Source organism: Scyliorhinus canicula, chromosome 3 (genome assembly GCF_902713615.1).
Source record: "Scyliorhinus canicula chromosome 3, sScyCan1.1, whole genome shotgun sequence".
Lineage (NCBI taxonomy): Eukaryota > Metazoa > Chordata > Chondrichthyes > Carcharhiniformes > Scyliorhinidae > Scyliorhinus > Scyliorhinus canicula.
In genome coordinates this window covers 131,752,095-131,779,143 of record NC_052148.1, presented here as the reverse complement: position 1 = coordinate 131,779,143, position 27,049 = coordinate 131,752,095, and the positions used below count along the sequence as shown (strand labels likewise).

The window sequence follows — 27,049 nt, the reverse complement described above, 5'->3', positions numbered from 1 at the left end:
TTCCCCTCCGCCGCCCTGCAAGATCAAGCCGCCACGTCTTGCGGGGCAGCGGAGGGGAAGACGGCAACCGCACATGCGCGGGTTGGCGCCGGCCATACTGCGCATGCGCAGCTGACGTCATTTGGCGTCACCGCCGCGTCATTCTCGGCACGCCGTGCCTTGACGCCAGTGTCAAGGCCCGGCGGCCGAGATTTACGGCACGTCACTCCAAGCCCCCCGGGGGGGGGAGAATAGGGGACGAGGAGCGGCCTCCGACGCCGTCATGAAACACTCCAGGTTTCACGACGGCGTAGGGCGTTGCGGAGAATTCCGCCCCTCACCTCTGGCATTCAGCTCTTTTGTCCATGTTTGAACTAAGGCTGTAATGAGGTCAGGAGCTGAGTGACCCTGGTGGAACCTGATGGAACCATCAATTCACTAGACACATGTTTTAAGATATGAACAGTGGTTTTAATCTACTTACAACGGAGCCAGCCTGTTCCACGTTGAACTCTCGATGAACTGAACGACTGGCTCTGAGCATTGGTATTTATACAGCAGTCCAGGGGGAGGAGTCATGGGCGGAGCCAAGGGTGGAGCCCTGTACAAACTCCTAAGCATTCCCAGCGCCACTCCCCCTAGTGGTCGGGCAACGCAACTGCGCTTATCAATGCATGGTCTCATGTGTATACAATACAGTGTGAATTACGGAGTTACATTCACCACAGAACCCAAACTGAGCGTCCATGAGCAGGTTATTGTTGAGTAAGTGCTACTTGATAGCACTGTTGATGACTCCTTCGATCACTTTGCTGATGATGGAGTGTAGACTGATAGGGCGGTAATTGGCTGTGTTGGATTTGTCCTGTTGTGTACAGGATACACCTGGGTAATTTTCCCCATTGGTGGGTAGATGTCAGTATTGTAGCTGTACTGGAACAACTTGGTGAGGGGTGCGCCAAGTTCTGGAGCACAGATTTTCAGTACTATTGCTGGGATATTTTCAGGGCCCAAAGCCTTTGCAATATCCAGTGCCTTCAGCCGTTTCTTGTTGAATCGAATTGGCTGAAGTATGGCATCTGTGATGCTGGGGACCTCTGGAGGAGACTGAGATGGATCATCCACTTGGCACTTCTGGCTGAAGATTGTTGCGAATGCCTCAACTTTGTCTTTTGCACATACGTGTTGGGTTCCTCCATCATTGAGGATGGGGATATGTGTGAACAGTTAAACAACTCCAGTGAGTTGTTTAATTGCCCACCACCATTCACGCTGGATGTGGCAATAGTCAATAATAGTCTGCTCATGGACGCTCAGTTTGGGTTCCACCAGGGTCACTCAGCTCCTGACCTCATTGCAGCCTTGGTTCAAACATGGACGACAGAGCTTAGATCTGATGCATTTGTTGGGGAATCGCTTAGCTGTCTATTACTTGCTGCTTATGCTGTTTGGCACACAAGTAGTCCTGTGTTGTGGCTTCACCAGGTTGACACCTCATTTTTCAGTATGCTTGATGTTGCTCCTGGCATGCTCTCCTGCCTTCGTCAATGAATCAGTGTTGATTCCCTGGCTTGGTAGTAATGGTAGATTGGAAGATATGCCAGGCCAGAGATTGTGGTTGAATAATATTTTGCTCATGGCCCTCAGCACTTCGTGGATGTCCAGTTTTGAGTTGCTAGATCTGTTCAAAGTCTATCCCATTTAGCACGGTGGTAGTGCCACACAACACGATGGAGGGTATCCTCAATGTGAAAACGGGACTTTGTCTCCATAAGGACTGTGCGATGGTCCCTTCTACCGATACTGTCCTGGACAGATGCATCTCTCTCACTAAACTATCCCCAACATTTCTGCTATTTTATTTGTGTCCTCCTTTGTGAAGACAGTGCCAAAATATATATCCAGTTGGTCAGCCATTTTTTGTTCCCCATTATAAATTCCTCTATTTCTGACCGTAATGAATCTACATTTGTCTTCACCAATCTTATGCTATTCATATATTTACAGAAACGTTTACAATTAATTTTATGCTCTCAGCAAGCGTACTCTATTTACCTCTTCTTAATCAATCTCTTTGTCTTTGCTGAATTCTAAACTTCTCGCAATGCTGAGGTCTACTGTTTTTTCTGGGAAATTGGATGCCTCTTCCTTGGATTTAATACTATCTCTAATTTCCCTTGTAAACCATGGTTTGGCCACCTTTCCGGTTTTACTTTTGCTTCAGACAGGAATGAACAATTGTTACAGTTCCCCTGTGTTCTGTTTGAATCCAGTAAGAAGTCTTACAACACCAGGTTAAAGTCCAATAGGTTTGTTTCAAACACGAACTTTCGGAGCACTGCTCCTTCCTCAGGTGTTCAGGAAGGAGCTGCGCTCCGAACCCTCGTGTTTGAAACAAACCTGTTGGACTTTAACCTGGTGTTGTAAGACTTCTTACTGTGCTCACTTCAGTCCAACGCCGGCATCTCCACATTCTGTATGAATGTTTGCCATTGCCCATCCACTGTCACCCGTTTAAGCAACATTCCCCAATCCATCATCGCCAATTCACAACTTACATCATCGTAATTTCCTTTATTTAGATTCAGGACCATAATCTCAGAATCAACTACGTCAGTCTTCATCTTGGTGAAAAATTCTGTCATATTATGGTTGCTCATCCCCAAGCACAACTATATTACCAATTATTCTTTTCTCATTACACAATACCCAATCTAGGATGGTCTGTTCTCTAGTTGGTTCCTCAATGTATTGGCCCAGAAAACCAACCCATCTCCACACCAGGAATTTCTCCTCTACAGTATTGTTACTAATTTGATTTGCCAAATCTATATGCAGATTAAGCCATGATGTGGAGATGCTGGCGTAGGATTGGGGTGGGCAAAATAAGAAGTCTTACAACACCATGTTAAAGTCCAACAGGTTTGTTTCGAATCACTAGCTTTCAGAGAGCAGCTCCTTCATCATGTGAGTCCTGATGTCTCCCAAATTCCAACCGTATCATAACCGTTTGAACCTGTTTGCACAATGAATTTATCCACTTTATTACGAATGCTCCAGACATTAAGGTAGAAAGCCTTAATGCTTGTCTTTTTAACATTCCTTATCCCATTCCCATTATTTTTCACTGAGGCCCTGGGTGATTCTGGCCCTTGATTTCTCCATCTATCACTTTTCTTATTCCCCTTTCTGCTTTTGTTCTTGTCCATGTTTCCCCCACTTCTGATTCCTTGCATAGGTTCCCAGAACGATACAATGCAGTGCTTCATTCAAAATGATCCATCATATAGCAGACCTGAAGATGTGCTTCTGATGCTTGGGCCACTCAACTGGGGCTCTGCAGTACTCTCCAGAGAGGGTGTCCTGCATCACCATGGTTGCATCCTGCACAACATAGAGCTTCAAAGGGGATATCACTTGCCACAGGGAGACATGGAGGAGGCCTGAGAGCTCCTCAGGTGATGAAGATCTGGAAGAACAAACACTTGAAGAAGACGATGATGTGGAGTATCTGCCTGAGGATGCAATTCCATAGAATCCTTACAGTGCAGAAGGAGGTCATTCCCCCATCGAGTCTGCACCGACTGCCCAAAAGAGCACCCTCCCGAGGCTCACTCCCCTGCCTTATCCCTGTAACCCCACCTAAGCTAAAGCCACAAAATGCAGAAGATGTGCCTTTGACACTCTGATAGCCACTAGGTTCCAGAAGGCGTCAAATGCAAGCAAGGGAACACAAGCAAATTTCTCTTGTCTCTTTGTAGCAAGTCGTGGTCTGAAAGGCCTTTGCAAGCCATAACATTGAAGGAAAGGTCAACATTGGGCCTTGGATCTCCAACCCTCATCTTTCACCAGGTCCTAATCTTTGGGAAGGTCAGCAGCCAAAGCTGTATGTAGCTGCTCTGGGAACTGAAAGACAGCTAACCAGCACCAAGCCTGCTTCAAGTGCCCTCCTGAATGAGACAAGTCTTGCTGCCACAGAGGTGTTCACATGGCTAGAGACACCATCATGGCTGCAGGTGTTGTACTTTGGCACAAATAATGAAGGCAGCTATTTGATGATGAGGCAACATCAGTGGTAACCTACCAATGCTTTTGAGCATGCATAACTCCTGGTGTATTTTATTGAAGATCACTTTCTAAAGTAATTTGCTGTCACTTTCAATAAAGACATTGACACATCTCCCTGACATTAGGCAAGGGATGATTAACTAACATGCTCAACTTCACATGAATGTGAACCTCACAAAAGGAGACAATCACACAGTGGAGTTTGGGTCACCCTTGCACTAAGAGGCTAGGTAGATGCATATGCACAACACATTCAAACACTGAGACCATTGTCATGAACAGTAAATATATTTATGAAGGTGCATGACATATACAGTGAGTGAATACCCATCACCAAAAAGTGACATCAATGATTCTTAATCTTTCTACCTTTGCCACTATGTCTTGCTGTATCCCCGACATCTGCAGCAGAGATGCTCACTGCTTTGCCCTTTTGTCTTTGATGATTTTGGCAGGTGCCTCTGGAGGGATGTGGCCTGGAGGGCCCTGGCCTGTTTTGGGTCTCCTGCTGCGAGGCAGGTTCACCCTCCTCAACCTGTACAGGTGGAGATGATGGCGGTCACAGGCAGAGTGGATTGGGATTGGCTGAACACTCGGGGAGTCATCATCTGAATGGATGCCCTGGGGTGTCCAGCTGCTTGTCCTGCTCCCTGTCCAATGGCCCCCAACTGATTCCTTGAGTAGGAGGAGCAAGGAGCACTTGTACGGAGATTGAGGTTCCCAGCCCCTCTCTTGCATAACCATTGATGTATCCCATCAGCGCCTAGAGTGATGGAGTAAAGGTCAGAGCGAAAATCTGACAGAAACTGCTGGACCACGGTCTCCAAGGTGGCCGCCACTGGTCCCATGGAGACCTCGGGACACTCGCATGTCAGAGCCACGGTCTCTTCCATCCTTTGCTCTTGTCTATTGACGGACTCCCACAACAGTACCTGATATACCACCACTGAGAGTTGCATCTCCAGCATGTTTGCAACAGGTGCTTCTTGAGGGTCATCACCAGACTCAGACTCAGCGGATGCCTGTTCTCCATCCGTCGTCCGAGTGCCAGAGACCTGGACTGTCAGTACCTCTGCATGCTGTGGAGATGTGTCAATGAGGTGTTCCTCAGAATGTGACCCCAAGGCTACTTTACATCTCGGACTAGCTTGGGTGCGTGTCTCTGCACTGGTGGAGGGTGCAGGTGGACTCTGGAACAGGTCTTCTTCAAATGGCTCCTCGGCATTCTCCTCTGACATAGTCTGGAGGCAGGGCTTATGTTGTCTGGCCCTGTTGCTGCTTGTAAGAGAGAAGAAAGACTTAGCTTATGAACAGGCTGAATACAACATTGCATGCCACTCATTGTGAATGTCAAGATGTGATCAACTCAAGGAGGGATCATCCATACTGACTTGGTGAGAGAGGCCGATCTCACCTTCACCACGGGAGTGATCTCTGTCTTCTCCTGCCAACTCGGCAACATCATCCTCAAATTTGGAGAGCTCCTGGATGTTGGCCATCCCTCTTGCAGTCTGGGATCTCTCCCTCTTGTTGTGGTCAAGCTTGGCATGAAGGCAAATGGATGGATGTGATGAGAGGGATAGAGCAGAGGTTGGGAAGCATGCATGCCTGCTGTGTGTGCTGAATCTTCCACAGTAAGAGCTGAAGATGCTATTTGTGCAGCATGATAGATGAGATGCTGGTGAACAGGTTTTCAATGCTGATATCTCCCCCGCTAATATTGTTGGAAATCCCTGAGCTGTGTCATGCTTTGAGTGCATAATGCCATGATGAGTGTATGAATTTGGAGTAGCTGAATGTTGACTTACCCTGGTGGTGCGGATGAGATCATTCATTCTCTTCCTGCACTGGATGGCATTTCTCTAGCCGTTGCCCATGAAGCTGACCACTTTCACAACTACCTCCAGGCTGGCAAGGCGAGGCTGTTGGACTTCCTACATCAATCCCTGGGGAAAAGAACCCCCCAGAGCTGGCAGACATAGTGACTAAACCTTGGTATACTCTTCTTGTTCCTTGGGGGCATCTCGAGAGTTCCGATCATACAGTTAGGCTGCAGAGGTGTTGGGCAGGATTCTCCGATCCTCCATGCTGAAATTACGCTCGGTGCGGGGGTGGAGAATAACCCAAAATAGGCTCCCACACCGGCACACGATTCTGCGGGGACCGGAGAATCGTTGCTAGTCGCACGCGCGTGATCGACGCGCCGCCAGTCGGGGCCGTTGAAAGTGGCCCACGCGGTGATTCTCCACGCTCGACGGGCTGAGTGCCCGCCAAATTCTGGCAAGTCCAGCCGGCATCATTCGCGTATGGTCCCACCTGGCCGGACCTCAGCATCGCAGCTGCGGGGCCGTCCTGGTGGGGAAGGGGGGTGGAATCTGACTCCGGGTTGGTCCTGCACAGTGGCCAGGCCCACGATCGTGGGCTACCGATCGGCGGGCATGCTCATTCCGGGGGGCGGCCAATGTTCCTCTGCGCCGGGCCCCTGTAGGGATCTGCCATGCTGCGCGGGGGCCGGCGCGAATACGGCCACCGCGCGCATGCGCGGACCGATGGCCGGAAGCGCAGGGCCCCGTATCCACAGTAGCAGCTGCGGGGAGCATGCCAGGGCCCTGCCAGCCCCCTGAATGGCGCAGAATCACTCCGGACGTTTCAAAAAAAGTCTGGAGTGATTCGCGTCCATTTTCCGGCGGGCGTGGGGACATAGCCCCATTTTTGGAGAATCCCATCGCTAATGTGTGCATTTGACTGGCATTTAAGTATGGAGCCAGGAACCTCAACCCCATGAGGTAACGGGGGCAGACGAATCCGTACCCGCCCTGTCACGTGTTTCAGTCAACTGCTTGCTTCTGAGTAATTAATGTGGTTGAAGGGCAGCACGGTGGCGCAGTGGGTTAGCCCTGCTGCCTCACGCGCCGAGGTCCCAGGTTCGATCCCAGCTATGGGTCACTGTCCATGTGGAGTTTGCACATTCTCCCCGTGTTTGCGTGGGTTTCACCCCCACAACCTAAAGATGTGCAGGCTAGGTGAATTGGACACGCTAAATTGCCACTTAATTGGAAAAAATGAATTGGGTACTCTAAATTTATTTTAAAGAAACATTAATGAGGTTGAAGCAGAAGACAGGGCGTGGGATGTGACCCACAGATCAGTGGCAAACCCGTGCTGATCCCGCCCAGCACCGCACAGTTTCTGGAGTGGAAAATACCACCCAATATTTCATAAATATAACATTAATTTACCAACCCGAGAAAGGTTTTTCAGCAGCAATTATGAACTTAGAAAACCATGAAAAATCCAATTATATTTCATCAACATTGGGAGGGACTCTACAGTTTCCTAACCACATGTTTGTCGGCAGCAGGAGGTGGTGCACAGTTCACTGGCAGCAGGATTCCCTGCTCCCATTGAAGCCACTCCATGCTGTTGGGAAGCCCATGGGCAGAGATGCGCTGCGGATAGGACCAGTGAATCCCACCACCAGTGAATGGCCAGAGAATTCCGGCCGATGTGTAATATTTCCAAGGATTTTTACCATGAGGCCAATGTCACAAATGGGCAAGTTCCCATTTGTTCAGTGATGGCTTTCAATCTGTGAGAACTTCAAAAGCACACGCAGTGAAGAAGCAAAAAAATACTGACAGCAACTTCTGGATTGCTGCATTTAACTGAGCATGTGTGGATTCTAGAAGTCTCTCGTGAGATTTCTGATGCTCAAAACATCTTACTCAAATGAATAATTTGGCTCATTTAAATATACGTTTGCCGGATTCTCCCAGCCCCCGGGACTCAACGGCCGCGCCTGAGAGATCTCGCCAGGGCGCCATTTAATACTGGTCCACACAAATATGGACCGGGCATAGCAGCATCTAAGGGGTCCTCCAAGGCCATTGGAGACCTGGTCGGGGACAGGGCAGGGTGGCACCCTGGCACTCCCGCTAGCACTCCGGATCCTTGGCACTGCCATCCTTGGAACTGCCAGGGTGCCCAGGTGGCACTGCCGGGATGCCCGGGTGCCAGGTTGACACTGCCAGGGATCAGGCCTGGGGGGCCTTATCAAGTAGAGGGAGGTGATGGAGAGTTTCAGGGGGCCTCCCGAAGGTTGGTGAGGGATGGGGGGGTCAAAACTTGGGGGCCTGAAATGGGATGGCAGGCTTCCAAAATGGTGCCCCCATCTGCGAGGAGACTACCCTGCAATATTCCGTAAACTGGATATTAATCTTGTAATAATGGCTATTGTCAACATTTTTGAATATTTGTTCTTTTCCTAGGTCTGGATCTCATGAAAACTTACAGTCAGGCCAATCTCTGCCTCTCCCACACTCGTCTCCTCTTCCGCTCCAGTCACCCAGCAGGTGGGCATCACAAAATGGATCAGTGGCACGAACAGCCTCTGCTAAATTAAAGTGTGTCAGTAGATAAACATAAAGGTGTGCTGATACTGGTTTAATCCTGATTTGGAATATGGAGGTGCAGATGTGTATCTACTGATTATTTATCTAGTAAATGGTCAATATTATAGCCAACAAAGAGACCTATCATGTTTCATTCTTTGAAGACGCGGCTTTGATCATTGCTTCTCTACCTTGTTTTGTAGGTCAGTCAGTGGGAAGAAGCTGTGCACAACTTGTGGGCTTCCTCTTGGAAAAGGCGCAGCCATGATCATCGAAACACTCAGTCTTTACTTCCATATTCAGTGTTTCACGGTGAGACCATCTACCTGACCTCGTTCAAAACACTGCACACAATTGAATTGTCACGGTGACCAGATATTTTCACAAACAAGGATAAAGGCAATATATTTGTGTATGAAAATATTATTGTAGAAATTATTGTCGAGTTAATCATCTCAAAAAGAGAGAACGATCGACAGGCCCATTAAGGTAGCTCCTTGTTTTATTTGCTCATGGGATGAGATTCATAATTGTTCTTCAGAAGGTGGTGGTGCGCCACCTTTTTGACCTGCTGTAGTCCACCTAATGTAGGTACACCCACAGTACTGTTAGGGATGGAGCTCCAGATTCTGATCCAATGGCTGGGAAGGAACGGCAATGTATTTCCAAGTTTGGATCTTGTGTGGCTTGGAGGGGAACTTGCAGGTGGTAGGTTTCCCATGTGGCTGTCTTGTCCTTTTAGATGGCAGAGGCCATGGGCTTGGAAGATGTTATCAAAGGAAACATGTTGAGTTGCTGCTGCGCACCTTATGTACGGTACACACTGCTGCCATTGTGAGTTGTGATGGAGGGAGTGAATGGGTTGCCAATTAGGTGTGTGCCTTGTGTTTGATAGTATTCAGCTCCTTGAATGGTGTGTAATGGAAAGTGGCAACTCCTGCCTTGTGCCTTGTAGACTGTGGCCAGGCTTTGGGGAGTCAGGAGGTGAGTTACTCTCTGCAAAATGCCCAGACTCTGACCTGCTCTTGTGGCCAGAGTACGTAAATGGCTGATCCAGATAGGTTTCTGGTCAATGGTGACCACTATGATGATGCTACAACAATGGTAATACCATTGAATAGCATGGGAGAAGGTCAGATTCGCTCTTGTTGAGATGGTCATTGCCTGGTCCTTGTATGAAGTGCATGTTACTTGCCACATATCAGCCCAAGCATTGTCCAGATCCTGAACATTGTCCAGATCCTGCCTGTTTGTGGACAAAAAATGTTTCAGTATCTTAGGAGTTGTGAATGGTGGAGAACGCTGTGCTATCATTAGCAAATAACCTTACTCCTGAACTAATGTTGGAGGGAAGGTCATTGATGAAGCAGCTGAAGACAACTGGGCTAAGGACACTATCCTGAGGAATTCTTGCAGTGTTCTGGGACTGAGATGATTGACCTCCAATGACCATACCATCTTTCCTTTTGCAGGCTCCTAATTCCCATTGACCTTAAATTTGTTAGATCCATTTGTTGGCACATTCAACCAAATGCTGCCTTGTTGTCAAGGGCAGTCACTCTCACCTTACTTCTGAAGTTCAGTTATTTTGTCCATGTTTGGACCAAGGTTGTAATGAGGTCAGGAGATGAGATACCCTGGCAGAGTACCTCAAAGGTAGTAATCTCAGGATTGATACCAGTGCCACGAGCTAGTCAGAATAGGAATGTCAGGATAGATAGGATGAATGCGTGGCTTGAGAGATGGTGCAAGAGGGAGGGATTCAAATTCCTGGGGGATTGGAACCGGTTCTGGGGGAGGTGGGATCATTACAAACCGGACAGTCTCCACCTGGGCAGGACTGGAACCGATGTCCTGAGGTGGGGGGTTTTTGCTAATGCTGTTGGGGAGTGTTTAAATTAATGTAGCAGGGGGATTTGAACCGATGCAGGAAGTCGGAGAGAAGTAAAACGGGGCCAGAAACAAAAAACAGTAAGGAGGAAAGTGTAAGGCAGAGAAGCCATAGTCAAAAATCAAAAAGGGCCACAGTACAGGGTACAGTGACTGACGAGAGTGTGAAAAGGGAGGTGGCCAATGCAGGATTGAGGGTGTTGAATCTAAATTCGCGCAGTATACGGAACAAGGTAAATGAGCATGTTGCCCACATTGAAATTGGCCGATACGATGTTGTGGGCATCACAGAGACATGGTTGCAAGGGGATCAAGGCTGGGATCTAAATATCCAAGGATATATGTCCTATCGAAAGGACAGGCAGATGGGCAAAGGGGGAAGGGTTGCTTTGTTAGTAAGGAATGAAGTTAAATTGATAGCAATGAGCAATATAGGATCCGAAGGCACAGAATCTCTGTGGGTAGAGTTGAGGAATCACAAAGGTAAAAAGACCCTGATGGGAGTTATGTACATACCCCCTAGCAGTAGTCAGGCTGTGGGGCTGAAAATAAATCAGGAAATAGAAAAGGCATGTAAAAAAGGCAATATTACAATAATCATGGGGACTTCAATATGCAGGTGGACTGGGAAAATCAGGTTGGTAGTTGATCCCAAGAAATTGAATTTGTGGAATGTCTAAGGGATGGTGTTTTGGAGCAGCTTGTGACAGAGCCTACTAGAGAACAGGCAATTCTGGATTTGGTGATGTGTAATGAGGCAGACTTGATTAGGGAACTTAAGGTGAAGGAATCCTTAGGGAGCAGTGACCATGATGTGATAGAATTTGCCCTGCAGTTTGAGAGGGAGAAGCTGCAATCAGATGTAAAGGTATTACAATTAAATAAGGGTAACTGCAAAGACATGAGGGAGGAGCTGGCCAGAGTTGATTGGAAAAGGAGCCGAGCAGGGAAGACAGTGGAGCAGCAATGGCAGGAGTTTTTGGGGGTCATTAGAAATTCATCCCAAGGAGGAGGAAACATGGTAAGGGGAGGAAAAGGCATCCATGGCTGACGAGGGATGTCAAGGACAGCATAAAGGCTAAAGAAAAAGCTTACAAAGTGGCGAGGATTGGTGGGAAACCAGAGGATTGGGAAGCCTTTAAAAGCGAGCAGAGGACAACTAAAAAAGCAATAAGGGGGGGGAGAAGATGAAGTATGAGTGCAAGCTAGCTAGTAATATAAACAAAGATAGGAAGAGGTTTCTTCAATGTATAAAAGGTAAGAGAGAGGCAAAAATAGACATTGGAATACTGAAAAATGTGGCTGGAGAAGTAATAATAGGAAACAAAGAAATCGCAGACTAAATGAATAGTTACTTTGCATCAGTCTTCATGGTGGAAGACACCAGTGGGATGCCAGAGCTCCAGGAGAACCAGGGGGCAGAGGTGAGTACAGTGACCATTACTAAGAAGGTTCTGGGGAAACTGAAAGGTCTGAAGGTGGATAAGTCACCTGGATAGGATGGTCTACACCCCAGGGTCCTAAAAGAGATAGCTGAGGAAATTGTGGAGGCATTAGTGATGATCTTTCAGGAATCACTGGAGACAGGAAGGGTCCCAGAGGACTGGAAGGTGTTTAATGTAACACCACTGTTTAAGAATGGAGGGAGGCAGAAGAAGGGAAATTATAGGCCTGTTAGCCTGACTTCGGTCAGATTTTAGAGTCTGTTATTAAAGATCAGGTCGCAGGGCAGCACGGTGGCGCAGTGGATTAGCCCTGCTGCCTCACGACGCTGAGGTCCCAGGTTCGATCCTGGCTGTAGGTCACTGTCCGTGTGGAGTTTGCACATTCTCCCTGTTTTATGCGTGGGTTTTGCCCCCACAACCCAAAGATGTGCAAGATAGCTGAATTGGCCAAGCTAAATTGCCCCTTAATTGGAAAAAATGTATTTGGTACTCTAAATTTATTTTCAAAAATAAAATAAAATTTAAAAAAAGATGAGGTTGCAAAGTACTTGGAAGTGCATGGTAAAATAGGACTGAGTCAGCACGGCTTTGTCAAAGGGAGGTCATGTCTGACAAATCTGTTAGAGTTCTTTGAGGAGGTAACAAGGAAGTTAGACAAAGGAGAACCAGTGGAGATATTTATTTAGATTTCCAGAAGGCCTTTGACAAGGTGCCGCATAGGAGATTGTTAAATAAGTTAAAAGCTCATGGTGTTAAGGGTAAGATCCTGGCATGGATAGAGGATTGGCTGACTGGCTGAATGCGGAGAGTGGGGATAAAGGGGATAAAGGGGTCTTTTTCAGGATGGAAGCCGGTGACTAGTGGGTCTGTGCTGGGACCACAACGTTTCGCAATATACATTAATGATCTGGAAGAAGGAACTGAAGGCACTGTTGCTAAATTTGCAGATTATACAAAGATCTGTAGAGGGACACGTAGTGTTAAGGAAGCAAGGGGGCTGCAGAAGGACTTCGACAAGCTAAGAGAGTGGGAAATGAAGTGGCAAATGAAATGCATTGTGGAAAAGTGTGAGATTATGCACTTTGGAAGGAGGAATTTAGGCATAGACTATTTTCTAAATAGGGAAATGCTTCGGAAATCAGAAGCACAAAGGGACTTGGGAGTCCTTGTTCACGATTCACTTAAGGTTAATGTGCAGGTTCAGTCGGCAGTTAGGAAGGCAAATGCAATGTTAGCATTCATGTCAAGAGGGCTAGAATAAAAGACCAGGGATATACTTCTGAGGTTGTATAAGGTTCTGGTCAGACCCCATTTGAAGTATTCTGAACAGTTTTGGGCCCTGTATCTAAGGAAGGATGTGCTAGCCTTGGAAAGAGTCCAGAGGACGTTCAAAAGAATGATCCCTGGAATGAACAACTTGTCGTAGAGGAACGTTTGAAGATTCTGGGCCTGTACTTGTTGGAGTTTGGAAGGATGAGAGGGGAGCTTATTGAAACTTACAAGATACTGCGAGGCCTGGGTAGAGTGGACATAGAAAGGATGTTTCCACTTGTAGGAAAAACTAGAACCAGAGGACACCATCTCAGACTAAAGGGATGACCATTAAAACAGAGATGAGGAGGAATTTCTTCAGCCAAAGGGTGGTGATTCTGTGGAACTCTTTGCTGCAGAAGGCTGTGGAGGTCAATTCACTCAGTGTCTTTAAGACAGATAGATAGGTTCATGATTAATAAGGGGTTATAGGGAGAAGGCAGGAGAATGGGGATAAGAAAATATCAGCCATGATTGAATGGTGGAGCAGACTCGATGGGCCGAGTGGCCTAATTCTGCTTCTATGTCTTATGGTCTTATGAAATGTAAACTAAACATCAATAAGCAGGTTATTGCTAATAAGTGCCATTTGATAGCGCTGTTGACACCACCTTTCTTCTTTTTGCTGATGATTGACGGTGGTAACTTGAAGACTGGGTTGTCCAGCTTTTTCAGCATAGGACCCATCTGGGTAATTTTCCACTTTGTGAGGTAGATCCCAGTGTTGCCACTGTACTGAAATAGCTTTTCTAGGTGCCTGTCTAGTTCCGGAGCACAAGTGTATAGCTAGAACATTGTCAGGGCCCATAGCATTTGCAGTATTCAGTATGTTCATTCATTTCTTGATATCACGTGGATTGAATGAAATTGGCTAAAGACAGACATCAGTGATGCTGGGCACCTCAGGTGGAGATCAAGAAGGATCATTCACTCGGAACCTTTGGCTGAAGATGTATTTTGCACTGGCATCAGCTAATGGAGGGTGGTAGGTGGTAATCAGCAGGCGATTTCCTTGCCCATGTTTGACATAAATCAATGAAATTTCATGGGGTCCAAAGTCCACGTTGGAAATTCTCACGGCCAGTCTCTCGCAACTGTATACCATTCTGCCACCACCTGCAATAGATCTGACGTCCCGGTGGGGCAGCACTGGGGGCACTGGGTGCCAACCCGGACCCATCCCATGGAGTGGGGATGGTGCCCCTTCCCCCCCACCCCCATGTTCCACACCTCTGATGAGGCCGCTTCGCGGAGGTCAGCACACGGGGCAGGGCAAGCACGGCTGTGCATGTACCGCCGACAAGTGCACAGGAGCCCTCCGGCCCCAGAGCTCCCAGGGGCATAGAAGACTTCGGGAGGAGGTAAGTAGTTGGCGGCACGGTAGCATTGTGGATAGCATAATTGCTTCACAGCTCCAGGGTGCCAGGTTTGATTCCGGCTTGGGTCACTGTCTGTGTGGAGTCTGCACATCCTCCCAGTGTGTGCGTGGGTTTCCTCCGGGTGCTCCGGTTTCCTCCCACAGTCCAAAGATGTGCAGGTTAGGTGGATTGGCCATGATAAATTGCCCTTAGTGTCCAAAATTGCCCTTAGTGTTGGGTGGGGTTACTGGGTTATGGGGATAGGGTGGAGGTGTTGACCTCGGGTAGGGTGCTCTTTCCAAGAGCCGGTGCAGACTCGATGGGCCGAGTGGCCTCCTTCTGCACTGTAAATTCTATGATAAATGTGCATCCTGGGGCACACCTAGATGTAGCGATAGAGCTAGGAACGTGAAGAACGTAGAGGATCACTGAGGGCACTGGGAGAGGGGGGAGGGGGTGGGGGTGGGGGGGGGGCGGAAGGTAGGCGGTGAGGGGGAAGGAGTGGTGGGGCGAATGGGGCGTCACCATTGGGAGTGAGGAATTGTCTGACACACGTGACACATTAAAAACCCTTGAACACAACCAGTAGGACTCCGCAGTCACATTCTTCCTCAATGCGGCCTGACCTCCGAACCCTTAGCCGATCTCACCAGGCATCTCTCCCTGCCTGATAGGACTCACACACCCTCCGTCCGTGAACATGTCCCCGGAGCTGTGTCCCATATCCTAGATGTTCAGATGTTGGCTGCTGCGTGTGTGGTGTTCAAGCACAGTGTTCATGCATCAAGGTGTGATCAGGATGCTAGCCAATGACTCCTACATGGCTACAGGAATCCACTTGGATTGTGTGAAGTGCTCAGTTAACCACGGTTGCCAATTCCCTATTAGCAATAGCCTTCAGCCGCACGGCCAGATGCCTCAGCAATCGGTGGAGGTTATGGGTGGTCAGTGGGGCAGACGGGCAGGGGCTGGGGTTGTCCCGGAACATATGATGCAGGGGTTGGCATGCTGGTGCTGCATGCGATTGCCCCCCCAGCACCTCCCCCACTCTCCTTCCCGCTCCCGTCCCATGGTGGCCCACCCTCCGGAGGGTGCCTCCCCACTGACCTGCCACACACTGGGGTGGCAAGCCCAGCACCGTGGGTCATTTGCCTGTGAGCAAAGATGGTTACTCACCTCCACGGCTTCCCACAGAATCCCTTCCGCAATGTTCACGCTTTTCAAATGGAGTATTAATGGGTACCAACGTGTCCACTTGCTGGGGAGGCCGAGGAATGACGGGAGACCCGTTGGATATGGGGTAGCTCCCGTTAATTGTCTGGAAATAGGGCTTAAGTTCTCACAGATACACTGAGCGCGATTCTCTGGCCTCGTTTCGCTTGAGCGAGTGCGCAACAAGGCCAGAGAATCGCGCCCAGTGTATCTGTGAGAACCAGACGTAGGCACAGCTGCTCACCTTCAAGGAATGGACTCGAGGACCTGCAAGGTTAGTATTACAGCTATAATGCTTCCCACAGACCCTGTCCGGACTGCTCACTAGCTTCCAAATGGTGTCTTTTTTTGGAGGAGGTCTTTGTGAGGGGGGGTCTCTGTGTGTCAGGGTTCCTTTAGGCAGGGGGCCATGTGGTGTTTCCCCTATTACAGGGGTCCCTGTGGGTGTGTTCCCCTCTTACAGGGATTCCTGTGGGGGGTTCCCCTCTTACAGTGGTCCCTGTGGGGGATCCACCTCTTACAGGGATCTCTCTTGGGAGTCCCCTCTTACAGTAGTCCCAGTGGGGTGTTCCCCTCACTGTAGTCCCTATGGGAGGGTCCCCCTCTGACAGGGGTCCCTGTGGGGGAGGCCCTTTTACAGTAGTCCCTATTGTGGGTCCCCCCTCTTACATTGGTCGCTGTGGGGGATCCCCTCTTACAGGGGTCCCTGTGGGAGAGCCCCTCTTACAGTAATTCCTCTGGGGGTCCCCCTCTGACAGGGGTCCCTGTGGGGGGTCCCCCTCTTACAGAGGTCCCTGTGGGGGGTTTCCCCTATTACAGGGATCTCCCTGGGGGTCCCCTCTTACAGGGGTCCCTGTGGGGGGATCCGCCTATTACAGGGGTCCCTGTGGGGGGCCCTTCTCACAGGGGTCCCTGTGGGGGGGCTCCTATTACTGGGATCCCTTTGAGGGGTTTCCCCTATTACAGGGGTCCATGGTGGGGTCCCCCTATTACAATGGTCCATGCGGGCGGGTGGGTCACCCCCGTACTTGGGCTTAGGGGGCACTCAGGAGATCTTGGGATGGGGGGTTGCCGTGTGGTGCGAGGGGGGATCGTGGCCAATGTGCGGTACGACGTGGTGACGGGGTGGGGGGGATTGTGGTCGATTTGCAGTGCAGGGGTGTTGCCAGCCACGGGACTCTGGTATTGGGCTGCCCACTCAAGATGGTAGCAGCCCAGGGGAGCTGGAAACTGAACTGTGGGAAAATGCCTTGAAAAGGGTAAATGCATCCTCGTCCTGTGCTAGACTCAACTTGATTTAGTTCAAGGTAGTCCACAGGGCCCACATAACGCTAGCCTAAATGAGTAGGTTCTTTGAGGTGGTGGAGGACAGATGTGGTCGGTGTGGGGGTAGCCCGGCACACCATGTTCATATGTTTTGGGCATGTCCGAAACGGAGGTAATTCTGGCAGGGATTTGCGGATGTTATGTCAGAAGTCCTGGAAGGTAGGGTAACTCCGAGTCCAGAATTGGCAATATTTGGGGTGTCGGAGGATCCGGGCGCAAAGCGGGGAGGGAGGCCGATATCCTGGCCTTCACCTCCCTGGTGGCCCGGAGACAGATCTTGCTGAGATGGAGGGACTCGGAGCCCCCAAAATCAGGAGTGTGGGTCAGCGATATGGTAGGGTTTCTCAGTCTGAAGAAAATCAAGTTCGTTCTGAGAGGATCAATACAGGGATTCGCCCGGAGTTGGCAGCCGTTCATCGATTTCTTTAACAAAAACTGAACGTCAGCAGTAAGGGGGGGAAAGGGAAAAAGTGGGGGGGGGGGGGGGGTAGGAAAACAGGAGGCAGGGTAATGTTAAATAAGGACAGGGAACTTAGTATACGGGTAAATGGGGATAGGGCGGGAGAAGAGGGGTAAATAATAAAGTGGTTTATTGTTTGTTGTTATTTTAGGGGGTATTTTACGCGTCGACTCGCACTGTTTTAGAAATGTCAACATGTTAAATTGTGAAAATTGCAAATGCTTCAATTAAATATTTTCTACAAAAAAAGATGGTAGCAGCCTGATATCAGGATCCGCTGGGAATCACGCTGTCTTCCATGCCATGCATAAATTTGCATGATAAGGAATACAGAATTGCCACTTGCTTTACGACCACAAAGCTATCATTAAACTAGTGCAATTCATGTCCGACAGGAATGGAGATCCCGCCTATGATATCTTGGCCAGAATTCTCCAGTTGCTTTCCCAACGGCAGGGCACCCCCGCCCAAAAGTTTGCCAACGGTGTGGTGTGGCTTCAATGGAAAATCCCTTTTACAAGACGCAGGAAGAGATAATCCTGCTGCCAGTGAATGGCGTGCTGCCAAGAAACACATGGCTGGGGGTTTGGAGAATCCTGACCCTTGCCGCGTAGTTCTGTTAATTAATTGCTGGTTGTTTGGATTTCTTCTTTAAATGTTAACAGTTCCTAACCAGATTGTAATCAAATAATACTTCCGTTAACTAATACAGAAATAAATTTCCTTCTGCACAATATTTAGTTACCTAACTCATAAATTCCATGGCAAGGTTACATATCCAGAAGTGCAGTTGGCCAGAGTTTCCATTAACTTAAAATTGAGCCTCAAGCAACCTCAATTTGAACCAATGAGAAAGACTTTTTTTTTCAACTAAGGAATCAGGCTGGAAAAATTCACAAATGAATAGGTGGATCGTTAATTTAATTTTGTTTTAATAAATTTAGACTACACAATTTTTTTTTCCAATGAAGGGCAATTTAACATGGCCAATCCACTTAACCTGCACATCTTTGTGCAGACACGGGGAGAATGTGCAAACTCCACACAGACAATGACCCGGGGCCAGGATCGAACCTGGGTCCTCAGTGCTGTAGGCAACAGTGTTAACCACTCCGCCACCGTGCCGCACAGGATTGTTAATGTAATGATCCCATCAATGGATGAGTTACTGTGTCATGAAACTCTAATAATTTGAAGATGGCAGCGCTTTCTACCTGCTTTCTGAAGCTGCAGGAAATTAGTATTAATAGAGAAATAGCTTCAGGGAAATTAATGGGGTGGAAGCAGATAAATCTCCAGGGTCTGATAATCTTTATCCCAGAATACTTAAGGAAGTAGCCCTAGAAATAGTAGATCCATTGGCGGTCATTTTCCAAAATTGTTTGGACTCTGGAATGGTTCCTGCAGATTGGAGGGTAGCGAATGTAACCCCACTATTCAAAAGGGAGGTAGAGAAAAAACAGGGAACTATAGACCAGTGAGCCTAACATCGGTAATAGGGAAGTTGCTAGAGTCCATTCTCAAGGATTTCATAGCACAGCATTTGGAAAGCAGTGGTAAAATCATACAAAGTCAGCATGGATTATAAAAGGGAAATCATGCTTGACAAATCTATTGGAATTCTTTGAAGATGCAATTAGTAGAATTGATCATGGAGACCCAGTGAATGTGGTTTATTTAGACTTTCAGAAGGCTTTTAACAAGGCCTCACATAGCAGATTACTGTGTAAAGTTAAAAGTGCATGGGGTTGGGGTATTGTCCTGAGATGGGTAGAAAGCTGGTTCGCAGGCAAGAAGCAAAAATTTGCAATAAATGCGTCTTTTTCCGATTGGTGGATCCCGAAAGCAAGATCTCCCGGCTTTTATCGGCCATACTAAGCTGGGCCAAGCTGTTTATCCGGCGCAACATGGCCTTTGGATCACGCCATATGTCTGTTCTCATTCCTTTAATCCAATTTTTCTTTCCCTCTCTTTATTTCTTTTCCTGTTCCTGATTTTGCATTGAAATAACTCTAATGCATAGTTTCTCCTCGCCTATGTGTTGCTCAATCCTTCAATCAGATTGGTTAAGGAGATATAGTTCATTTCCCTCTTCACTCCAGCCCCAGATGTCCGATTTCCCTCACTGCAATATTATCAGCAACTTGCCATGCACAAAATACTAAAAATCTCAATACACAAGAACAAGTCCAACAAAAGGCAGACAGTGCTGAATGCTTTGCTGCAGCATAATCCTTCCCCAACAGCCCCAGCACAGAGTCCTCGATCTGTGAAGCCAAGATCTTAGCCAACAACTTGGCATCCACATTCAGCGGTGATATTGGGCGGTACGACCCACACTGCCTTATCCCTCTTCAAAATTAAAGATTTTGAGGCCTGCGATAACGTGGGGGGAGTCCCCCTTCTCACTCACCTAATTAAATGCCCTTACCAGCAGGGGCCCCAGGTCACCCAAAAACTTTTAATAAAATTCCACTGGAAAATCAACAGAGCCCTTGGCCTTCCCTGCCTGCATCGCCCCCATACCCACCATCACCTCCACCTGTCCAATGGGTGCTCCCAACCTCTCTACCAGACTCTCCTCCATCTTGGGGAACTCCAGCCGTCCTGGAATCGCCGCATTCCCTCCCCCTCGGTCAGGGGCTCCGATTCATAAAGCCTCCTGTAAACTCCTCAAATACCTCATTCACCCTGACTGGGTCTAATACCACTCCACCCTTAATGTCCTTCACCCTACCAATCTCCATCGCTGCCTTCTGATTCCTGTGTTGGTGGGCCAGCATCCTGCTAGCCTTCTTTCTCTGGCTCTCCGCAACTGCCCTACTGCCTTTCCCGTGGACACCAGCCCAAACTCCATCTGAAGCGTCTGCCTCTCCTTCAACAATCCGGCCTCCGAGTACCTCCTATCTACCCGCAAGATTCCGTCCACCAACCTTGCCATCTTTGCTCGCTCCTTCTCGCTCTGCGCCCGGATCGATATAAACTCCCCCCCTAACCACTACCTTGAGTGCCTCCCACAGTGTGGCCCTGTCTTAGGCCAGCCCCCAGCCCCTGCCACACACCCCTCCAGGCCCACCCTCAGATGTCCACCGTCATCACTCCCTCCCATTCTATGCCATACCAACAACACCCTTGTCAGCAGCACCCATCCTCCCCCCTTCCCATACACAGAACAACTACCCTATCCCCCTCTACTACACAAACAACCTGCTCCCCCCCACCCCCCCAACTGTGCTCCCGTTAACTAGCCCGCCCAGCTAGCCTGGCAGCCTCTGCCCAAGGCGCCTAAGCCTCCTACCACCCCGCAGATTCCATTCCCCCCTCCCCACTCACACACATCACAACCAACAATGCAACAAGATAAAAAAGGTGCACTCACCCTCAATCGCGACAGAACATCTCAAAGGAGAAACGTTCACCAACAACTGACAAAACAAAAGATACAGGAAAAAACAGAAAAAAGCACCCACCTCCTCACCCCCCCTCATCAGTTCAATGTCCTCCTTCTCCTGCCAGTCCATTGTCTCTTAAAAACTCCATCACCTACTCTGGTGCTCTAAAATAATGTTCTCTGTTAAAAGTCACCCAAAGGCGAGCCGGGTACAACATCCCGAACTTCACCCCCTTTTTAAAGACGGCAGCCTTCACCCGATTAAACTCTGCTCTCCTCTTCGCCAGGTACGCCCCCAGGTCCTGGTACACCCAAAGCTTGCTCCCCTCCCAGGTGCATCTCCTCGTCTGCCTCGCCCATCTCAATATCTTCTCCTAGTCCAGGAACCGGTGAAGACGCAGCACCATCACCCTTCGACGGCTCATTCACCTGCAGCTTCCCCATCAGTTCCCTGTGTGCTCGGTCAACCTCTAGGGGCCGGTCAAAGGCCCCCACCCCTATCAACGTCTCCAGCCTCTTGGCTACATACAAGCCAGCATCCGCTCCCTCAAAGCCATCAGGCATCCCCACGATTCTTACATTCTGACTCCTGGAGTGATTCTCCAGGTCTTCCACCTTCTCCCTTAACCGCTCTAAGTCTCCCGCATCACACCAATTGCAGCCACCAATGAGGCAAGCTGCTCCTGATGCTCCCCCACCGCCTCCTCCACTTTCCAAATTGCCTGGCCCTGGGACTCCAGCTTCTGCTCCACACGGTCAATTCACGCATTCAACAGTTCCCCCACCTTGGCTAGGGCCTCCTGGGCTTCCCTCTGTCGGCTAATCTTTTCATTTAAAAAGATCACCAATTGGTCTGTCGACCATTGGACAGACAAGGCAGACCCTTTACTCTCTGCCATCCTGACCTGTGTTGCACGAAAATTCTCCTGTTCCAACTGCTCCCTTCTTCTCGACCCACTTCTGGTCCATGGATCCATCCACCAGCCCCACCAGTGGAGTCAAACTGTCCTCCAGTCAGCCCTGCACCTTTTTGCTGCAAAACATCACCCTACAAACGGGAAAAGGTCCAAAAAAAACAGCCTCAAGCTGGAGCTGCCAAATACACGAACACTCACACCATGGCCGCCACCGGAAGTCCGGGATTCTATGATTCTATGAATGCTATTTTCATATGTTATTTTAAAGGAGTGCTTCATTAGAGCTATGCTAAGTCCTCTTTTGCATCACCAAAATCTTTTACTTGGTGAAGACATGAGAAAAATGTATGAGCTAAAAATGAGAGAAACAGAAAAGATGAATCAATTCTTGTGTGCTCACAGAAGGAATGTGGCTGAAAGTAGATGTTGCAGTCTAAAACAAGGACACAAAAGGTCCACGATCAATTCCTGATCATTTCTTATGCAGATAAATTGACAAGACATTATTATAATTTTTGTTTGTTGAACTGAAATGGCTAATCAATGTTTTTATGATATTACAGTGTGGTATCTGTCAAGGACAACTTGGAGATGCAACAACTGGGACAGACGTGCGGATCCGCAATGGACTTCTCAATTGTAATGATTGCTACATCAGGTCCCGAAGTGAGTTGCGTTTGAGCACTGTGCTTCTTGTAAAATATTTCCTGGGTGGAATTTTATAGCTCCGTCATGGTACGGACTGGGCCGTAAACTGTGGTGAGTCATTTAAAAGCCCATTGATTCAGTGGGGCCGGAAATCTTGCTGGCCAGACAGTACCCTGGCACTGCCCTGCCATTGCCCCCTGGCAGTGCCAGGGCTGTACCAGATGGGTGGGCTTCCATTGGTGGATTGACGGGATTCTGTGTCCCTGGGGTGATTTGTTTTTTAAAATATTCTTGATGGCAAGGTGCCCTTTCTCTCAGGAAACTAATTTGCTGGCAAATGAGCCTGCTCCACCAGCATGACGCCACGGGACCTGCCTTCTGTTCTTTTTCCAAAGTGTTCAAATATTCGGCATGAAAAGCCAGCAGCGTAGCTGGCAAGATACACATCGCTTTTCCCGTCCCCGTTGACGCTTCGAATAAAGTCAGAAAATTCCTACCTAAGTATTCCAATATGCATTATTCAGCATCTGACAATATCAAAACTCTTTGGTCATTCTTAGCCAATCAACTTAATTGAAACAGATCCTTCAAGGGCTATTGTCCCGTTTATACTCAGAATGTGGCCAAAAGCCGAACAATAAGACCATAAGACATAGGAGTGGAAGTAAGGCCATTCGGCCCATCGAGTCCACTCCACCATTCAATCATGGTTGATTTCAACTCCATTTACCCGCTCTCTCCCCATAGCCCTTAATTCCTCGAGAAATCAAGAATTTATCAATTTTTGTCTTAAAGACACTCAATGTCCCGGCCTCCACCGCCCTCTGTGGCAATGAATTCCACAGACCTACCACTCTCTGGCTGAAGAAATTTCTCCTCATCTCTGTTCTAAAGTGACTCCCTTTTATTCTAAGGCTGTGCCCCCGCATCCTAGTCTCCCCTGCTAATGGAAACAACTTCCCTACGTCCATCCTATCCAAGCCATTCATTATCTTGTACGTTTCTATTAGATCTCCCCTCAACCTCCTAAACTCCAATGAATATAATCCCACGATCCTCAGACGTTCATCGTATGTTAGGCCTACCATTCCTGGGATCATCCGTGTGAATCTCCGCTGAACCCGCTCCAGTGCCAGTATGTCCTTCCTGAGGTATGGGGCCCAAAATTGCTCACAGTATTCTAAATGGGGCCTAACTAGTGCTTTATAAAGCCTCAGAAGTACATCCCTGCTTTTATATTCCAAGCCTCTTGAGATAAATGACAACATTACATTTGCTTTCTTAATTACGGACTCAACCTGCAAGTTTACCTTTAGAGAATCCTGGACTAGGACTCCCAAGTCCCTTTGCACTTTAGCATTATGAATTTTGTCACCGTTTAGAAAATAGTCCATGCCTCTATTCTTTTTTCCAAAGTGCAAGACCTCGCACTTGCCCACGTTGAATTTCATCAGCCACTTCTTGGACCATTCTCCTAAACTGTCTAAATCTTTCTGCAGCCTCCCCACCTCCTCAATACTACCTGCCCCTCCACCTATCTTTGTATCATCGGCAAACTTGGCCAGAATGCCCCCAGTCCCGTCATCTAGATCGTTAATATATAAAGAGAACAGCTGTGGCCCCAACACTGAACCCTGCGGGACACCACTTGTCACCGGTTGCCATTCCGAAAAAGAACCTTTTATCCCAACTCTCTGCCTTCTGTCTGACAGCCAATTGTCAATCCATGTTAGTACCTTGCCTCGAATACCATGGGCCCTTATTTTACTCAGCAGTCTCCCGTGAGGCACCTTGTCAAAGGCCTTTTGGAAGTCAAGATAGATAACATCCATTGGCTCTCCTTGGTCTAACCTATTTGTTATCTCTTCAAAGAACTCTAACAGGTTTGTCAGGCACGACCTCCCCTTACTAAATCCATGCTGACTTGTCCTAATCCGACCCTGCACTTCCAAGAATTTAGAAATCTCATCCTTAACGATGGATTCTAGAATTTTGCCAACAACCGAGGTTAGGCTAATTGGCCTATAATTTTCCATCTTTTTTCTTGTTCCCTTCTTGAACAGGGGGGTTACAACAGCGATTTTCCAATCCTCTGGGACTTTCCCTGATTCCAGTGACTTTTGAAAGATCATAACTAACGCCTCCACTATTTCTTCAGCTATCTCCTTTAGAACTCTAGGATGTAGCCCATCTGGGCCCGGAGATTTATCAATTTTCAGACCTTTTAGTTTCTCCAGCACCTTCTCCTTTGTGATGGCAACCATATTCAACTCTGCCCCCTGACTTTCCTGAATTGGGATATTACTCATGTCTTCTACTGTGAAGACTGACGCAAAGTACTTATTAAGTTCCTCAGCTATTTCCTTGTCTCCCATCACTAGATTACCAGCGTCATTTTGGAGCGGCCCAATGTCTACTTTTGCCTCCCGTTTGTTTTTAATGTATTTAAAGAAACTTTTACTATCATTCCTAATGTTACTGGCTAGCCTACCTTCATATTTAATCCTCTCCTTCCTTATTTCTCTCTTTGTTATCCTCTGTTTGTTTTTGTAGCCTTCCCAATCTTCTGACTTCCCACTACTCTTTGCCACACTATAGGCTCTCTCTTTTGCCTTGATGCATTCCCTGACTTCCTTTGTCAGCCATGGCTGCCTAATCCTCCCTCTGATAACCTTTCTTTTCTTTGGGATGAACCTCTGCACTGTGTCCTCAATTACTCCCAGAAACTCCTGCCATTGCTGTTCTACTGTCTTTCCCACTAGGCTCTGCTTCCAGTCGATTTTCGTCAGTTCCTCCCTCATGCGCCTGTAATTACCTTTATTTAACTGTAAAACCTTTACATCTGATTCTACCTTCTTTCTTTCAAATTGCAGACTGACTTCTACCATATTATGATCACTGCTTCCTAAGTGTTCCCTTATTTTAAGATCTTTTATCAATTCTGGCTCATTACATAACACTAAGTCCAGAATAGCCTGTTCCCTCGTGGGCTCCATCACAAGCTGTTCCAAAAAGCCATCCTTTAAACATTCAATGAATTCCCTTTCTTTGGGTCCACTGGCAACATTATTTACCCAGTCCACCTGCATATTGAAGTCCCCCATGATCACTGTGACCTTGCCTTTCTGACATGCCCTTTCTATTTCGTGGTGCATTTTGTGTCCCTGGTCCTGACCACTGTCAGGAGGCCTGTACATAACTCCCATTATGGTTTTTCTGCCTTTGTGGTTCCTCAACTCTACCCACACAGACTCCACATCGTCTGACCCTATGTCGTTTAGTGCTATTGATTTAATTTCATTTCTAATTAACAAGGCAACCCCGCCCCCTCTACCCACCTCTCTGTCTTTTCGATAGGTTGTAAATCCCTGGATGTTTAACTGCCAGTCCTGAACCCCCTGCAACCACGTCTCTGTGATGCCTACCACATCATACCTGCCAGTCACAATCTGGGCCACAAGCTCATCTACCTTGTTCCGTACACTGCGGGCATTTAAATATAGCACCTTTAATTCCCTATTGACTGTCCCTTTTTGTTTTCTTAGTGTGGTGGACCTTGGTTTACTGAGCCTTTCCATACACTGTGTCATATTTTGTGAGATGGGGACTATCGTAACCTCTCCTGAGCTCTGTCTTTTCGTGATTTTTTGTAATCCTAAGCAGCTACGCTTCCCACTGATTCCTTCACCTCTTGGTTCCCTGACTTTCCCTTCCCCCCCAATCTCTAGTTTAAAGTCCTATTGATCACCCTATTTACTCTTTTCGCCAGAACACTGGTCCCAGCTTGGTTCAGGTGGAGACCATCCCAACGGTATAGGTCCCCCCTGTCCCAAAACTGATGCCAGTGTCCCATGAAAAGGAACTCCTCTTTCCCACACCACTCTTTCAGCCACGTGTTAACTTCCCTTATTCTTGCCTCCCTATGCCAATTTGCACGTGGCTCGGGCAGTAATCCGGAGATTATGACCCTTGAGGACCTGTTTTTTAATTTGAATCCTAACTCTTTATAATCTCTAAACAGGTCCTCTTTCCTAGACTTGCCTAAGTTGTTGGTACCGACATGGACCACAACAACTGGATCCTCCCCCTCCCTCTCCAATATCCTTTCAAGCCGGTCAGAGATGTCCCGCACCCTAGCACCGGGCAGGCAACATACCATGCGGGACCCTCTATCCTGCTCACAAAGGATACTATCTATCCCTCTGATAATAGAATCCCCTACAACTACAACTTGCCTATTTACTTCCTCCCCTTGAATGGCCTGCTGAACCATGGTGCCTTGGTCAGCTGACTCATCCTTCCTGCAGCCCTGTTCGCCATCCACACAGGGAGCAATTGCCTCGTACCTGTTGGACAGGGTCAAGGGCTGAAGCTCCTGAGTTCCTGACTGCTGGTTCCCTTTACCTGCCTGACTTGCAGTCACACCCTGCTGTCCCTGGCCACTGGCAGGATTTAAACTATTTACTCTGACAGGTGTGACTGCCTCCTGAAACAAAGTGTCCAGGTAAGCCTCCCCCTCCCGGATGTGCCTCAGTGTGTGAAGCTCAGACTCCAGCTCATCAACTCTGAGCCGAAGTTCTTCGAGCAGCCAACACTTACTGCAGATGTGGTCGCTGCAGCTCGCAATGGGATCTGCCAGCTCCCACATCAAGC

General features: G+C 48.2%; 1 protein-coding gene across 2 annotated transcripts in view; it reads left to right on the top strand.

Moving 5' to 3' along the window:
* LOC119962960 (LIM and calponin homology domains-containing protein 1-like) overlaps positions 1 to 27,049 on the top strand; it is a 502,229-nt gene that overhangs the window by 468,312 nt on the left and 6,868 nt on the right. For both annotated transcript variants that reach the window (XM_038791315.1, XM_038791316.1), the window contains 3 exons: positions 8,316 to 8,399; positions 8,642 to 8,750; positions 22,312 to 22,414. In XM_038791315.1, coding sequence (XP_038647243.1) covers positions 8,316 to 8,399; positions 8,642 to 8,750; positions 22,312 to 22,414 — 296 coding nt within the window. The remainder of the gene's footprint in view (positions 1 to 8,315; positions 8,400 to 8,641; positions 8,751 to 22,311; positions 22,415 to 27,049) is intronic.